General features: G+C 48.6%; 1 protein-coding gene across 2 annotated transcripts; it reads right to left on the bottom strand.

Annotated features, from left to right (window-relative positions):
* Positions 1 to 3,934: 3,934 nt before the first annotated feature.
* Positions 3,935 to 15,982, bottom strand: LAMP5 (lysosome associated membrane protein 5). 2 transcript variants are annotated; one of them, XM_016211955.2, is made up of 6 exons: positions 15,919 to 15,982; positions 15,185 to 15,357; positions 14,682 to 14,813; positions 14,457 to 14,562; positions 12,990 to 13,178; positions 3,935 to 4,113 (listed from the first exon to the last, which is right to left on the bottom strand). In XM_016211955.2, the coding sequence occupies exons 1-6, from the start codon at positions 15,980 to 15,982 to the stop codon at positions 3,935 to 3,937; spliced, it is 843 nt and encodes a 280-aa protein (XP_016067441.2). The 2 variants fall into 2 exon arrangements, with proteins under 2 accessions (XP_016067441.2, XP_016067442.2); XM_016211956.2 differs by lacking the exon at positions 14,682 to 14,813.
* Between the last annotated feature and the right edge of the window lie 45 nt (positions 15,983 to 16,027).

The following is a 16,027-nucleotide window of genomic DNA, read 5'->3' as shown; positions in this document are numbered from 1 at the left end:
TACTACCTTCCATAGGAGGTTAGTAAAAACCAAAGGTGTGATTTTTTCCCATCCAAGTTCACGGACTCCCCCACCTAAGTAGTTTACTGAGCTGGGGGTAGAGGGAAATCCCTTCACAGAAACATACTCTGAATTCAAAATGAACTGACATGGAAAACTGTGGATACCAGCTTTAAAACCTTTGTATCAGCCCCTTTGGGTCTTTCCTGAACTTGCATGGTAGGTAAAGTCAGAATAGACATGTTAAGAACTATGCTAGGGCCCTGCCAGGCGTGGCTCAGCGGTTGAGCATCAACCTGGGATCCAGGCGATAGGGGTTCGATTCCCGGTCATGGCACATGCCCAAGTTGCGGGCTCAATCAATGACTCTCTCATCATTGATGTTTCTATCTCTCTCTCTCCTTTTCCTTTCCTCTCTCTGAAATCAATAAAGATATATTTTTAAAAAAAACAAGAACTATGCTAGGAAAATGTCATTAATAACACCTTTTATGGAGCATGTCCCGGGTGCCAGGCAATGTGCTAGGGACTCAAATGCACTGTCGTGAATCCGCAAATAACTTTGCAGGGATAGGCCCATGAGCTCTATTTTCTGATGAGAATATGAGCATGAAGAAGCCCAATATTTTGGCTAATGTTGCAGGTAGGCTGATAGCAAATGATTTCCAACCAGTTTTCATACTGCTTCACAAAGTTACCTGGGGAGTGTGGTAGAACTACAGATTCCAGGCTTTCCCACAGAGATTCTCTCTCAGCCTGGGATGATATCCTAGAGCTGATGTTTTTTCGGTGGCCCCTGGGGTGATTCTGACGCAGGCTGCTTGCAGACTGCACCTTGACACTGACATAAAGCTGTGCCTCTCTGGCTGTGGGAAGTGTTTGTGCCCAATGCCAGCCTGGAAGACCCTCCAGGAAAACAGCGCAGAGCATGCACACAGCTCCCTCCTCCACCAGGTGCTGCAGGACATTCCCAGCCCCCTCCCCCCCATTCCTCCACCTTTCTCGCTGCCTCCCATGCCCACGTGGCTCTGCCACGTCTTCGTTCATGGAAAGATTGGGCAGTTGGTGAGATGCCGGCGGTCAGAGTTTAGAGGGCTTTCTCGGACTGGACAACGAAGTCTCCCCTGCCCCATGAGAAAGCTTCCCGGGAGCTTTTCCCCCAGCATAGGGGAACCCTGCAAAGAACTGTGCTCAGAATTTAAATGGAACGCAGGCTCCCCCAACAGAAATCTGTATATGGCTCCGTTGGCCAGACTTTTCCAGGCTGGCAGACCAGCAGCCAGGCCCAACAGACTTTTGTGCCCAGAGGAATTTGTGTTTAAAACTCCAGTAAAAATGAAAAATGATGGTTAAAGGGGTTTTTTTGTTTTCTCTCATCTCTGAGCTTGGGGAGCAACACGAAGATGACCCTCTGCCTCAGCTTGCTCCTGGTGCAGTAGCAGCTGTGAAATGCAAGACAATGACTCTGGCCATGAAAGGAGCCCAGGGCTGAGGCCCAGGGCTGAGTCCGTCCCTCTGCACTCCTGGCCTTCCTGCCCCCGGCCCAAACAGCAGGCTCCTCTTTATTTTGTTTAGTTGATAATGAAGATAAAGAGAAATAAAGTGAGGTGCCAAGAAACTAGGCTGAGCTTGAGACCTCATCTTAGGACAGCTAGCTGGAAAGAGATGATGTGATTAACGACGATAGTCATAGTAATGTGGCTTTTTATGCATAACGCATATCACAGGTGGAAAAACCAGCCTCAAGTTTGAGAATTAAGAAATATGGATCCTAGAAAGATTTAATTAGTCAGCTTAGACACAGGGATGTGGCCACATGACAACCTTCTGAAAAGAGCTAGGACACTGTGTTCTTTTTATTTATTTTATTTTTTATTATTATTTTTAAAATATATTTTTATTGATTTCAGAGAGAGGAAGGGAGAGGGAGAGAGAGAGAGAAACATCAATGATGAGAGAGTCATTGATCGGCTGCCTCCTGCACGCCCCCGACTGGGGATCGAGCCCGCCACTGTGTTCTTTCTAGAACGTCCTTTGTATGTGTGTTGTTTTCTTGTCAGTCCTCTCACAATAGACTCTGAGATGTCAAGTTTACTACCGTATACCCAACACAGCCTGCACTCAGAGGTGCTCAAAAACTCTTGAATAAATGAGTGAATGACAATACCAAAATAATAGAGTCCTAAAGTAAATTTTAAAAACACACAAATTTACTGTTGTGAAAGTAAATTATGTAAATATGACGTTTTCAGATGTATGACTCAAAGTTTTAAAAGTTTTTCTGATGGGGTTACAGAAAACAAGTTTAACTTATTGATACAGCTAAGTGTCCATTTCTTCCCAAATCTTTGGATGGTTCCAATAAATAATGAAGTTTGGGTGTGTGGGGGGAGGAATACATGAGATGCTAAAAAGGAGAGGCCTTGTCAAGTCTGGGGCAGGGAGGGAAGATGATGACAGATGATAGCAGAATGGAGTAACCTGTGGGTGATGTCCACCAGCACCAAAGGCATCTCCTGATCCCTGTGAAATGTGCAACTTTTATGAGAAATCCGGGCTTTTTGCTCACTGGACAGACACTGAAGAAAGATCATTCAGAGGGAAAGACTGAGGTTGAAAGAGCAGCAAACAAATGGGCAATAGAACAGCAGCTGGCCGATGCCCATCAAGATTTGCTAGGACACTGACTTTCTAAGGGTACGCTCCTGGCAGCAGCTGAAGACTTGGGGAGACGGACTCATGCTGCCTCTCATATGGTGGAGATTGTATGGGGGTGGGAGGATTTCCACCTTCAAACCAGAGAGTAGGACTTCCCCTTCCCCCACTCAGATCTTCTAAAAATGATTATTTAGAAAGCGAGGGAAATTCAAATAATGAGGTTTCAATAAATTACATTTTACTTCAAATAAAACTCCACCTAGGCTACCATGTTCAGTCCGGCTTTTTAATCCAGAGTGAAATACCAAACTCAAGACCAAGATGCATTAGAAGCAACATGAGGCCAGTTGTTCCAGAGGTGCCATCATTAAAACGACTTATATTTGTCAGAATAAATCCATGTGTTGCCACCTGGAAAGGCCCGCTTCCCCTTCGATGCCTCCCTGCCCTTCCTGTGCTTTTCCTCTCACAGGCATGAAAAGCCCGTCTTGTCTTCATCGTTCCCCTCTCTCCTCTGGATGCCAAAGAAACATTTCAGGTTTGTTTTCTTGTTTCAAGAAAGCAGCCAAACTTTAGACTGTAGTGTGTTTTAATTCATTCTGAAAAAACAAACTCACATGGATCGATGGACTGTTCAGGTCCCCTTACTTGGACCCGGCACACTATGAAATCCAAACAGCTCTGCATAGTTACATTGAACGGGCTCTTGTGCTGTGAAGTCACTGGGTGTGGGGAGCAGCGGCACATTCCCAAGACAATCACTAGACATGCAGAATGCCAGCCGGAAGCATGGGTCACTTTCAGGGGTCTTGCCGCAGGGAGCATGAGGTTGTATTTTGTGTGCACTGACAACTGTGTAGGGTAAGCCAGCTGTGTTCAAGGGAGCAAAGCACCCCCTCCTCCTCTGAACCCAAAGGGGTGTCTTCCCAAAAGGACTGTCTTTCCAATCTGTAACGTTTGGGGCCAGATACCCTTCTGAGTTGTGTGTTGCTCCTTTGAGAGACAAAGCCACGCCACCATGAGCATGAAAGCTGGCGGAACCCCTCCATTCCCATCCCCCAGCATGGCAAGAACAACTGCCATTCACCCCATGAATCCAAAAGGATCCCTCTGTCCCTGGGTGTAAGCATGGGCGCTGGCCAAGCAAGCCTTGGATACCCAGGACTGCTGGGCTGTAGCTATGTTGGTGTACCCCATGTGCAAGGTGGTAAAGTGCTTTTGTTCCTCTGCCTGATCCAGGCGGAGGACAGGGCTGGGGGCTGCCTGCCTAGGGCCCCTAGCCCATGTGCTTATACTGGGACCGGTCCCTGGGGATCTGCACCTGGCTGGCAGTCATTTTGTGGTGGATGTGGTAAATCGCCAGCGTTACCACAATGACGAGACCAAGGATGAGCCCCAAAATCAGGGGCAAGGTTTCCTCCAACTGCTCCCGCTCGTCCACTGGGCACTTATGCTCTGAAATCAGAAAGAGGAAAAGCAGTGAGCTCCAGTCAAAAGGTACTAAGTCACAAGTCCTCCCACCAAGACTGAAAGGGAAATGGAGATGAAAACCTCTCTCAAGGAACCTCTTAGAAGATAGGGTTTTTTCAGAAACAATATTTCCCCAACCAACTCTAAAGCTGAATCACAATATTTTTGCATAATATAAATTAAAAATACACCAATTAAACAGGGCAACATTCAGTTATCAGAGTCCTGGCAGATGTCAGCAAAATACCCAGATGAGTTTTATCTCTTAACAAAGTTTTAGGGGAAAAAAAACTCAACTAAACACAGCAAAGAAAGTGGCATCTAAAGGAAGTAATAAACTATGGACATTTCAAAAATAATCATGGGAAAATAAGAGGATGTCAAAAAGTATCATGAAAAATACTGAACCCCCATCCTAACCCATCCCCTTCCACTAAGAGATCAAATAAAGGGGAACTCCTGAGCCCGCTGTCCCTTCCCCACCATTCCAAAATCCACAAAGCTCTGGAAACCAAAAGTCATTTGTTACCACTCATGTGGCAGCAAAGCCTGCCTTGAGCTAACATTGGACTGCTCATGGCTCTCGGTCATCCTACCTAGCGTGAAGATCCCCGTGTGTCACTGCGGGATAAAGATATATTAATATATTTGATTACAGGGGGCTGCCTCAACTTCTCTGGGGTCTCCCATCATACGTTATTTCCCCTTATTCACGAGGGATATGTTTTAAGGCCCGCAGTGAATGCCTGAAACTGTAGAGACTACCAAGCCATATATATATGCTGTGTTTTTTCCTGTACACACCCCCCTAAGATAAAGTGATTTATAAATTAAGCACAGTAAGAGATGAACAACAATAACTAAAACAAAATAGAACAATTATAACAGCATATGGTACTAAAAGTTATGTGACTGTGGGCTCTCTCTCCAGACACCTCATGGTAATGTATTCACCCTTCCTCGTGTGATGATGTGAGATCCTACAACTGCCCCGTGAGGAGATGGGGTGAGGTGAGTGACTGGGCTTTGGGACGTGGCGTGGTGTTAGGCTAGAAGGGTTGCTTGAACCCAGGCTCTGCAATACGCAATGGTCAGTGTCATAACCTGGACAGCTACCAAGTCGCTAATGGCAGGGGGCACATACAGTGAGGATACGCTGGACGAAAGGGGGAGTCACTTTCCAGGTGGGATGAAGCGGGACAGCGAGGTATTTTACCATGCTGCTCAGAACATTGCACAACTTAAAACGTATGAATTGTTTATTTCTGGAATTTTCCATTTAATATATTTAGACCATGATTGACTGTAGGTAACTGAAATTGTGGAAAGCAAAATCACGGATAAGGGGACTCCTGTAGATGAACTATGCACTGTATTGTCTTCCTAAAGTCTATGATATTCTGATTTCTGAAAAACATCAAGGGATTTAGAGGAGAAACTGTGAACCCGTAAAGGACTCTCATTTCCCTTTTAGGCTTAAGCCAGTGTTTTCAAACTGCCTCTGACCCCTAGGGGGAAATATTTACATTGCAAGTCAGAAGAGATACATAACACACACATAACTAAAACCAAAGTTTTATAAAACAAGTTATCCTTACTTTGTGCACCTGATAATTTATGCTCTATTCTATTCCCGTTTATTTAAAACAGTGTTGGTCACGACCCACTAAAGCAGAGGTTGTAATCTTTTTTACTAGTATGATGATTCTATAACCCCTTCTCAGAATAATACTTATAAATGCATAAAAATAAAATACATAGGTTATACAGGAAACAGATTACACTGAAATTCAGCTATCAAAACATTTTTATTTATTTATTTTTAAATACATCTTTATTCATTTCAGAGAGAGAAAGGGAGAAGGAGAGAGAGAGAGAGAGAAACATCAATGATGAGAGTCATTGATCGGCTGCCTCCTGCACTCCCCCTGCAGGGGATCGAGTCCGCAACCAGGGCATGTGCTCTGACCAGGAGTCAAACCGCAGTCTCCTGGATCCTAGGTTGACACTCAGCACTGGGCCATGCCCATCTGGGCTCAAAACTTTTTAAAATAATTTGGGAGACAATAATATATGTACTTCTTTGTTAATACACATGTATTGTCTGTGATTACAAAGGAATGAGAAACATGTTATTTGCAAGATCTGCACAAACTAATGTGAGATGAAAATATGATTTCCAGCCCAGCCAGCATGGCTCAGCAGTTGAGCATCAACCTGTGATCCAGGAGATCACGGCTCAATTCCCTGTCAAGGCACATACCCGGGATGTGGGCTTGATCCTCGGTGTGGGGCGTGCAGGAGGCAGCCGATCAATGACTCTCTCATCACTGATGTTTCTATCTCTCTCTCCCTCTCCCTTCCTCTCTCTGAAATCAATAAAGAGATATTTAAAATATATATATATGATTTCTATTTGCAACAAAGTCATAGGTACTACTAATACTACTATTGGTTGTTACTTTCATTTATAATAGAAGGAAATGTTAAATATTAATTATAAATTAGTGGAAATAATATGCAAACATTTCCCATTGAAATTTGCAGACCCCCTGAGCTCTATCCACCAACCCTATAAACCCCTGTTAAGATGTGGTGCAAAAAACTGACTATACCACCCACGGATTATAACACAAGGGAGGCCCTAGGTCTCTGCCTGGGAGAAGAGCATCTCTTGGTTTAGCCCAGATCAAATCTGGCTTTAGACACTTGGAGACCCCTAACTCCCTGCCACTTCTATAGGCCTTGGGGTCCCTCATGCCTCTGTCCTGGCTGGACTCAGGGTCCTAGAGCACACAACACAGGCCCAGGGTGGCTAAGGCAACAGCCAGCCTAGTCACTGGGAAGACAGATCAGACAGCAGAGGGGTCATCTATTGCCAGCTTCAGGTTGCTAACTATGGTCCCATCAACCATAAACCTGGTGCACCCCCTCCCTGCCAAAATCTCCATTCATCATAGATTCTGCTTTCCTTGTGTTTTGTTTCATTTCGTTTTGTGAGCACAGCATTTCAGAGCTGTATTTACTCCCTGAGGCACACAGTCCAAGAAGTCTTCACTGTACCCCAAGCGAACAGCATTGAGATGGGCAATGGGCCAAGGGGCAAGCTGTCCGCTTTCTCCAGCTCTGCCAACGCCACAGACTATTTCTGTCCGAGGAGGAGGACAGCTTTTGCTGTCTGGGCTTCCTTCACAGTCTGATAGGGCAGCTAAAGGAAGGGGTTTGCCCCTCTTTCCACATTTTCTCTGGGCTCCTGTAACCTCAGCAAAATGTATTTTGTATGCTGAGGAGTTATTAAGATGAGTGGGCTTCGGAGAACTTTGGCTGGAGACAAGGAGATACTCTCACCAAGATGCAAGCATTAATGATAAAAAAAGGCGATAGAAGCCATTCTGGTTGGTGCCCCTGTGCCAGGCACATGGCAAGCACAAGAAGGAGATGCCAGCCCGTAAGCTCCACAGGGCAGGGAAAGTTTATAGCTTATCTCTCAGTATTTAGGTACAGCAGACACAATGTCTTGTCCCCTTGGCATTCACCATTGCCACACATTCCCACCGGTTTTGACTACAAAGCAAGTAGGATGTCCCAGCGTCAATGCCTGTCCCTCCATCCAGCAGCCATTGGAAAGACTGTAGGGTACCCTGAATTCGTGAGCTTCTTATTATGGTTTCTAATATTCCTAACAGCATGATTGGGGGATACCACCGAATCCGTGTTTTATCCAGGTGGGATAACTGAGGTGGGTCCTATAGCCTCTCCCAGAGGTTCCAGCAGCGTGACCCCAGGTGCCTGCAGTAGTAACCTGCTGATTAATGCACTTGTGTGGACTGCCCTGACTTCCTATCTCGCTTCTCCAATCCCCTATCAGTGCTTTCTAGAACGACTTCCTAAATAAACTACTTGCGCCTACATACATCCTTAGGATCAGCTTCTGGGGAACCCACACTGAAATACTATGTTCCAGGACAGTACTGGGAACACAGAGCCCTAAGATGGACCAGCGACGTGGCCCTGCCCTGGGGCTCCATACTCCAGCCTTCAACACAGTTCTCAGCAGTGTTAATAACAGAATCGCCTCCCTCTAGATGCTTATACAGGAGGCCTGAGGAGCAGCTACTCAGGGTGACATGTTTCTTGACTGGGAGGTGGTAAGTAAGTCACAGGTCTAACATCCCTCCAGATCAGCATTAGCAACCCTCCCTGCATTGGTGGCACCAGCCGCAGGGCACATACTGGGGGTGGTGTACAGAGGAAGGTAAGGCACGTTCATTTCCGCTAGAAACAAATCGTTTTTCCCACAGTTCTGGACAAAATACAGAGCAGGTGACATCTTCCAATCATGCTGTCAGCAGCAATGACAAAGGGCTCATGAGCTCAGAGTGCCAGACAACCCTTCTAAAGGTGTCTGCCCCCACATGTTGGTTATAGCTGCTCAGCAGAAGCAGCTGAGGCTCTGAGAGGCTAAGGGGCCAGGATCTGATACCCAAAGACAGGTTCTGGCCCCGGCCCTGCAGCCAGGAGGAGGGCAGCCGTTACCAACAGCTTCACTTCTCCAAGCCACAGTTTCTCGGCACCTTCTTCACAGGCTGGTTTGTTTTCCTCCTTGAGAATTAAAAAGGGGCCAGCCTATGCCCGGCCGGGTGTGGCTCAGTGGCTGAACGTCCACCCAGGAACCAAGGGGTCACCGGTTTCACTCCTGGTCAGGACACATGCCTGGGTTGCGGGCTCGATCCCCAGTGGGAGCATGCAGGAGGCAGCTGATCGATGATGTTTCTTTCTTATTGATGTTTTTACCTCTCTATCCCACTCCCTTCTTCTAAAACTCAATAAAAAATATATATTAAAAAAGGGGGTCCAGCCTATAGGTGGTAACTTTTAAATGCTTGTAAAATCTGAATCTTTAATAAAGAGGAGCAGAGGTGCCCTTGTGTTCTACCATGTTTCCCCTGCTGTTATCCATAAACGTTGCCTCTAGTTCAAGCTATTACAATACTCAGGCTGATCTGCTCCCTCCCAGTGTGGCATCCCCCATCCCATGACAGACGGAAATCTCCTGGGGCCCTCAAAGGTGGACACACAAGGTATTAACTGTGGGAGGACAAGTTAATCCACCTCAACTGAGCCTCATGGGGTGCCTTGAACTGCAGGGGGGTAGATGACACGCAAAATGTATTTGTCATGGAAATGAGCCAACCTGGTCTCTGTGTATCGGCCCCCAGGTGGTTTATTTCTTCACTGACTGAGACCCATTAGCTGAAAAGCCTGCTGGCGCTAAACTCAAAACTTTACACATCCAATTATTTTCAAAACAGCCCCAAAAGCAGATTTTTTAGCCATTTAGAGCCTGCCTGCTTTGCATAACAAACCTCAACCACCAGCTGTTACCCATTGATAAGATAGGGTCTTGTGGTTATAAGGCCCAGAGCCTCTTTGCTGCCCCTCAGAGCTCTCTGACCCAGACTCTTCACTGTGCTGCGGAGGACCAGGCATCACCTGGGCAGGTAAGCCCCCCTCAGTGCTCCTCCTCCAGGGGTACCAGGCATCACCTGGGCAGGCAAACCCCCCTCAATGCTCCTCTTCCAGGGGTACCAGGCATCACCTGGGCAGGCAAACCCCCCTCAATGCTCCTCCTCCAGGGATACCAGGCATCACCTGGGGAGGCAAACCCCTTTCAATGCTCCTCCTCCAGGGGTACCAGGCATCACCTGGGCAGGTAAACCCCTCTCAGTGCTCCTCCTCCAGGGGTACCAGGCATCACCTGGGCAGGTAAACCCCCCTCAATGCTCCTCCTCCTCCCTAGGGGACTGGTGCTCTTCTTCTGCTCTAGATGGTGGTCCATGAGGTCCCTCCCTCTGGACTGCCCCAGGCTGCAAAGGGCTTCCCTTCTCATGCAACCCCGTCCAAGCACCGCCCAATAAGTCTTGTGTGTTCTTGCTGCTCAAGGTCATAGCTTTTCCACAGTATTGCACAGACCTGGAGCACCACCAGGGGCCTTGCTAGAAACGGAGCAAGCACTATGGGTCCTGGCCCCAGACCTACTGAACCAGACTCCGCATGTTAGAAAGATCACCACAGTTTATACCTGCAGAAGATTCGTGTGCACTGCAGTTGGAGACATGTTGGGCTAGCAGACGTTCCTTGGGGACTGGTGTAGTAACCAAGCTCAAAGCCCAAAAGGGATTTGTGTGATAAAGATGTCAACCCCCATTTGGGCTGAGAGAAGCCCCTGCCAGTGTCCACTAATCCACTTCACTGACCCTTCCTTGTGTTTCTCAGTCTATAAAGTAGGCCGAAGTGAAACTGCAGGCTGCCAGGTACAAGCCCTCACACAAGGATTAGATTCTTCATTAGAAACCCTGATGCTGTGGGTCCTGCACACACACGATCAACTGCATATACACACCCCTGCAGTGGGCATGCAGATGTATGACCAGATACCACACACACACACACACACACACACTCCACTCACATCCACACAGGCATCAGCAACAGAGCCAAGCCTCCTGAGCGTCTATTTTGGGAGATGGGGGCCAAAAGAAATCTTTCAAATTCCACCAAATCAAATGAAAAGATCTCTTACAAAACACAGTGGGGGGCAGGTGCTGAGAGGCTCAGATGGGAGGAGCCAGGAACAAAAGAGCCCCAACCACACAAAGGCGCATAGATCCAGTGAGTGGCTCTGAATGGGGCTTGCCTGCTCCCAGAGCAGAGTCGAGAGGCTTAAACCCCAGGACACAATACAAAAGGGAACATCCTAATTATTACCCAGAAAGGCCTGGTGGGACAGGTGCAATCTGCTTGTGCTTAATATATCTGCATTTAGGAAGCTATATATGTTTGCAGACTCTCTAAGACTATCATGCATATCTAGGACCTGGAAGTGGGTAAAAAACTGCTTTCAAACAAAAGATGTCATTAAGCCCATGCCATGAACTTTAATAGTTTTTAAGAAAGTAGCTCTGGTCTTATTCAGAATTCATTTAATCTTGCATTGTGCACAATTCTAAACATTCATGAGATTTGACTTCTCAGTCCATGAATGACTATGAACAACAACTTAGAAATACCCAGAGTGGGTTAGGGCGAGGTTGCAGTGAGAAACTAGTGAAAACAGCAATCACAGTGCCAGTACTACCAAGAAGTAAAGAAGTGCCTGAGAGCAGCTGTCCAGCAGAATGAAAAAAGGCCCTCGAGACTATTGAAAGGACCCCTGTAAACTCAAAGCATCTATGATACGGACCCTGGGGGTTGATACCACACAATCCAGTATTTTCACAGTAAATTCCCGGTCATTGATAATCACAAGTCCAATTACATAGAATTGCATTTAATATTTTAGTTTAAGAAAGACATTATAACATGTATAAATACTTCTGTAATCAAACAGATTGTGTTTAAATGTTAAGGTCTTGACACACAATTTAGTTTCAATGTTTTAGAAAACACATCCTTCTCTGAGAACAGTTAAGTGCAGCACTGCTTTACAGAATCAATTCAATTCTGAGTTACCTGGCATAGAAGCGTTTGGAAGTCTCTATTAATTGAGTGAGCAGCTTCAGGATATCAATTCAGCCAAAGTTAACTGGGCACCTGCCATGTGCCAAACATCGTACTAGGTGCTAAACATACGAGGATGAAAAGAAGCTGGCCCTTCTCTCGAGAACGTGGGAATTCTCAAATGCCTTATGAATGGTCACCTGGTGGGGGATCTATTCAGTAGAGTTTGAGTGGAAGGGCATTTCATGAAAGCTGGATTCCTTGGGAAATGACAATGATTTGTGTGTGACAGAGATGGGGACTCCCTAACATCCTGAACATTGGAATAGTTGTATTCATCCAGGGAGTCCCGGCCCAAAGGAAAGTGCCCATAAAGCAATCAGAAACTCTCCCATTTTTTAACCACAAGGAGTCCACAGAATATGAAACAACCTCCCCCAGACAAGAGAGAGAGAACAAGTTAATTGGAGGTTTCGCTTACCCTACTTTAGCCCAGTGGAAATTGTGCCCAGACTTGCACAAATTGCACAGAGGTGAACCCCTGTCATGCCCTACCTCTGCTGGGGGGCAGAGAGCAGGAGTATGGGGATGCCCTGAACCTGCCTGATCCCCTAGCACAGACTGAGAAGGAGCATTTCCTCCACAACCCAGGGCAGGCAGATCAAGGACCCAGGCCTCCCTGGGGCCCTGAGGGTATCCCTCCCACAGAGCACGTGCTGGATGGAGGCAGGTCTTCATAATTCTCCGCTGTGGTCTTCAAGTGACCTACACATACGTGCGCACACACACACACACGCATGAACACACACCCCTATTGCATTCTAATCACATAAAATCTTGAACTCACCTTGGTAGAACCTAAAGCTGGAAGCGTCTGAGGGAACATGGAAAAACTGAGGCCCACAGGAGCAACAACCCTTCTCCAACTTATGGCTCTCTAGGCAACTACCTGAGATTTTTAACTACTTTTTGATTGAAAGATTTAAACCAAAATTATATATTTTTTCCAAGCTGACTTTCTCACCTCTCTCCCTGTCAAGGTTCCACTTTTGGCAAAGGAAGGGGGGAAGGGAAAGATGTAGAAATAAAGGAAGGGAAGGAAGAATGAAGTGAGGGAGGAAGGGAGAGAAGGAAGAGAAAAGAGCCATTGAAGGAAGTTGGCATGATTCAGTTCACTGCTTTTAGCCTTTGAAAAATATTGCAGGAGAAGCAGTGGCATGTCAGCCTAGAGGAAATCCAAGTGGCAGCAGCCTGGGACCCTGGCAGGTCCCCTTCCACAGCCATCCGGATGTCAGCTTCCCCTTCCCTCCTCCCTTTCTTCTCCCATCACCCCCCCCCCCCCCCCCCCCCGCCAAGCCTACCTTCACTGAAGACAAAATCAGAGATGATGTCAAAGGGCTGGATGTGAACCGCAGACAGGATCAGGGTGACCGTCTTCTGCGGATCGCTGGAGGCAAGTGAAATGGTCTGCTGGGCCTGACACTCATAAGACATCCCAGCTGGGGTGACCAAGGCAGAGAGGCGATGGGAGTTGGCTGTGTGCTTCCCGGCTGCAGGGAAGACCCAACATTGCAAAGGTTAGGCCCCTCTGGCTGGCAGAACCCTCCTTCCCTCTCAGCTCCGGACCCCCTCCAATCATCTGTGTGGCAAGGCAGCGACACCTTGTCAGGGCTAGGGCTCTGCCTGTGGCATCAGGTGGTGTCAAAAACACCCACTTCTTCATGAGCAGGAGTTCCTTAAACATTAATTTGGAATTTGGGGAAGTTTTGGGATTTCTTTTTAGAAGAGGAGCATGATGGATGCCTAAAAACCCAACCCTATTTATTCTTTAAAACCTAACAACGGAGATTCCAAGGATGCAGAACAGTGATGTGGTTTTCCACATTTCACACTGGTCCCCAAAGAATAAAATACCTTCCTCAACATAGCATGTCTGACTTCTGGGGAAAATGCTTGAATGGGGATTTTGATGAAGAGATGAAAATGCTTTTTTTTTTTCTTTTTTTTTTCTTTTTTCTTTTTTTTGCTGTGATGATAAAAGGGGTGAGAAGGGAAAGATGACATATGTAGTTCACATCCTCAGTAAAACTATTTTCCCAACTCAGGTGCTCAGGTGATAGAAGGCCTCGCTATGAATAGATGAGGCAATTTACAAAACAAATAAGTTAACTCAAACGTGGCCTTGGGCAGTGCCTGCAAATGCAAACTCTGTTATTTGGGGAATGGACATTCCTCTGGCCACGATATTTTTGGAGAATCTGGGTGAGTGGTTAAAATGATGGGCAGAAACAGCTAATAAATTAGGCCACGGTTCGGAATGCACTCTGGGGTGGCTGCAGTCGTGACTGAGGAGGGCTGGGAGCCCTGCTGGCACCGCAAAGCGCACTGAAGCCTCTCAGACCCTGGTGAGAAAGGAGAGTCATGATGCCCCCTTCAAGTTCCAGAGCGTGAGAAGAACCGGGGTGCAGGGGAAGACGCCGCTTTGTCGTTGTCTGCCCCCCCTAAAGGACAAACCATGAGGCCGCCTGAAGCAGCCAGGGTAAGCCAGGTCCTGGCAAGAGACCTCTCATCTGGCAGCCGGCCGGCCACGGGTGACCCGCAGGTGCCCGGCCGGGTTCCTCGCGCAGGGACAAGGCCTGAGGCCCGGAGGACCCACCTGCGCCTCTGCTTCTCTGCCTCGGGGAACGAGCCAGGGGACATCTGGCCTGGGAGCGCCAAGCCCGGATCGGTTTCCAGAAGCTCTCCGAATTTCCCGAGGCATTGGGCCTCCACGCCTGCGCTTCTGCAGCGCCCCTGCTTTCCCAGGCTCCCCGCTGACCTCTACTCACCGCTGACTGCGTCCTTAAAATGGGTCTTTTCGGAGGAGTCGTAGACAAACTGGACCTTGCTCAGCCTCCAGGTCGCCGCGGGTCCCTTGGAGGTGTTGTGACTTTCCTGCGGAGCGCGGGAGGCGCGCGTCAATGGCCCCTGCGGCTGCTGGGCGGGGAAACCCAGGGGCGGCCCCCGCCCACACCCTGCGGGGGGTCTGCGCCCCCCCCAAGGCGCCGAATTACCTTTACAAACAGCATTTTGAGCGAGTAGGCGCGGTCCACCCAGAACACCTGCAGCTCCGACTCGTTGTGGCCGCAGCGACCCTGCGCCTCAGCGCCCCGGGGCAGCGAGACGTCCGCCTGCTCGGTGATGAGCTGGGAACACAGACGCCCCGCACCCCTCAGCGCGCCCGCCCGCCCGGTGGGGCTGCGCAGGGCCGCGCTCCGGACTCCAGGCTGCGCGCCTGGGCGCTCCTCTGCGCGCGGGCTCCCAGGTCCGGGAACATGCGGTTAGAGGCTCTACGTGCAGACCCCGCCGTTAGGGAAGCAGAGAGAGGGGGTTACTTTCAAAGCAGGCAGGGCGAGCAGAAGGCGTTACAAGCCGGAACCCCCATGCAGCATTCGGGAGCAGCCTGCAGGGGCCAAGGGGGCAAGGCAGGCGACCCAGATCTTCACAGGGCCTTGAGGGTGGGTGCCCGTCGCCCCTGGAGCCCTAGGAGCAAGCTGGGAAGGAAACGGTTCCTTACATCGACATAATTGCTGGCCCACACATCATAAGGGACAATAAATTTGGCTGCAAACTCTGCCATGAGACATGTCGTCCCATTTTCCCGCACCACAAATATATCTTTTTCGGGGTTAGTGGAAAGGCCTGAGAGATTTTCCACTTCTTGCTCTGCCATGACTCGAGCCATTGTATCTGCGGGGAGGGGAGGGGGGGAAAGAATCCTCTGGGTTGGGGCCCAGCGAGCCCACGCGCCTCGCCTGGGGCAAACGGTTGGAGATCCTGGTCTGCGGACTCTGGGGAGACAAAGTTCCTGACGACTGCTGTGCGCTCCGCTAGCCCTTTCTCTAGCCTAGCATCAACAAATGCAGCTCCAGTGCTGATCATTTATAATAAACAATACAATTAAAAATTAAGCCTTTCCTAATTTAGAACACGACTGCCCTTTTTTATCTTAGGATTTTGAACCAAGTCTTTCTCGCCCACGCTCTGACCCCAGGAAGCCGGTCCCTACAGCGCCGAGCCTGGGATCTGGCGTACAGGTGTGTGGCTCTCCGGGGAGTTCCTCTCCAATAGCAGGGAGGCCCTCCGCCCCCTCCCCCACTCTCACCCCTACCCCCCTCCAAAAAATAAAAATAAAAATAAAAACAGCTCAGAATGTTAAGGACCACATCTCAAGCTCCCGACTTTCCTATGCCGGCTCTACTCTCCGCAAAGAGCGCCCTGGGCCCTCGCGGTCGCCAAAACGTTACTCACGGAACAGCATCAGGAGAACTCGAAGTCTGTTCAGGCTGGGAAGGGCCCTCGCTCGGGGACGCATGCTGGCCGCGCAGCGACTGAGGCCAGAGGCGCTGCTGCAGAGGCT

The sequence above is a fragment of the Miniopterus natalensis genome, chromosome 7 (assembly GCF_054644295.1).
Source record: "Miniopterus natalensis isolate mMinNat1 chromosome 7, mMinNat1.hap1, whole genome shotgun sequence".
Classification (NCBI taxonomy): Eukaryota; Metazoa; Chordata; class Mammalia; order Chiroptera; family Miniopteridae; genus Miniopterus; species Miniopterus natalensis.
Note: the sequence above shows the minus strand (reverse complement) of the source record. Positions and strands in the feature narration are given on the sequence as shown.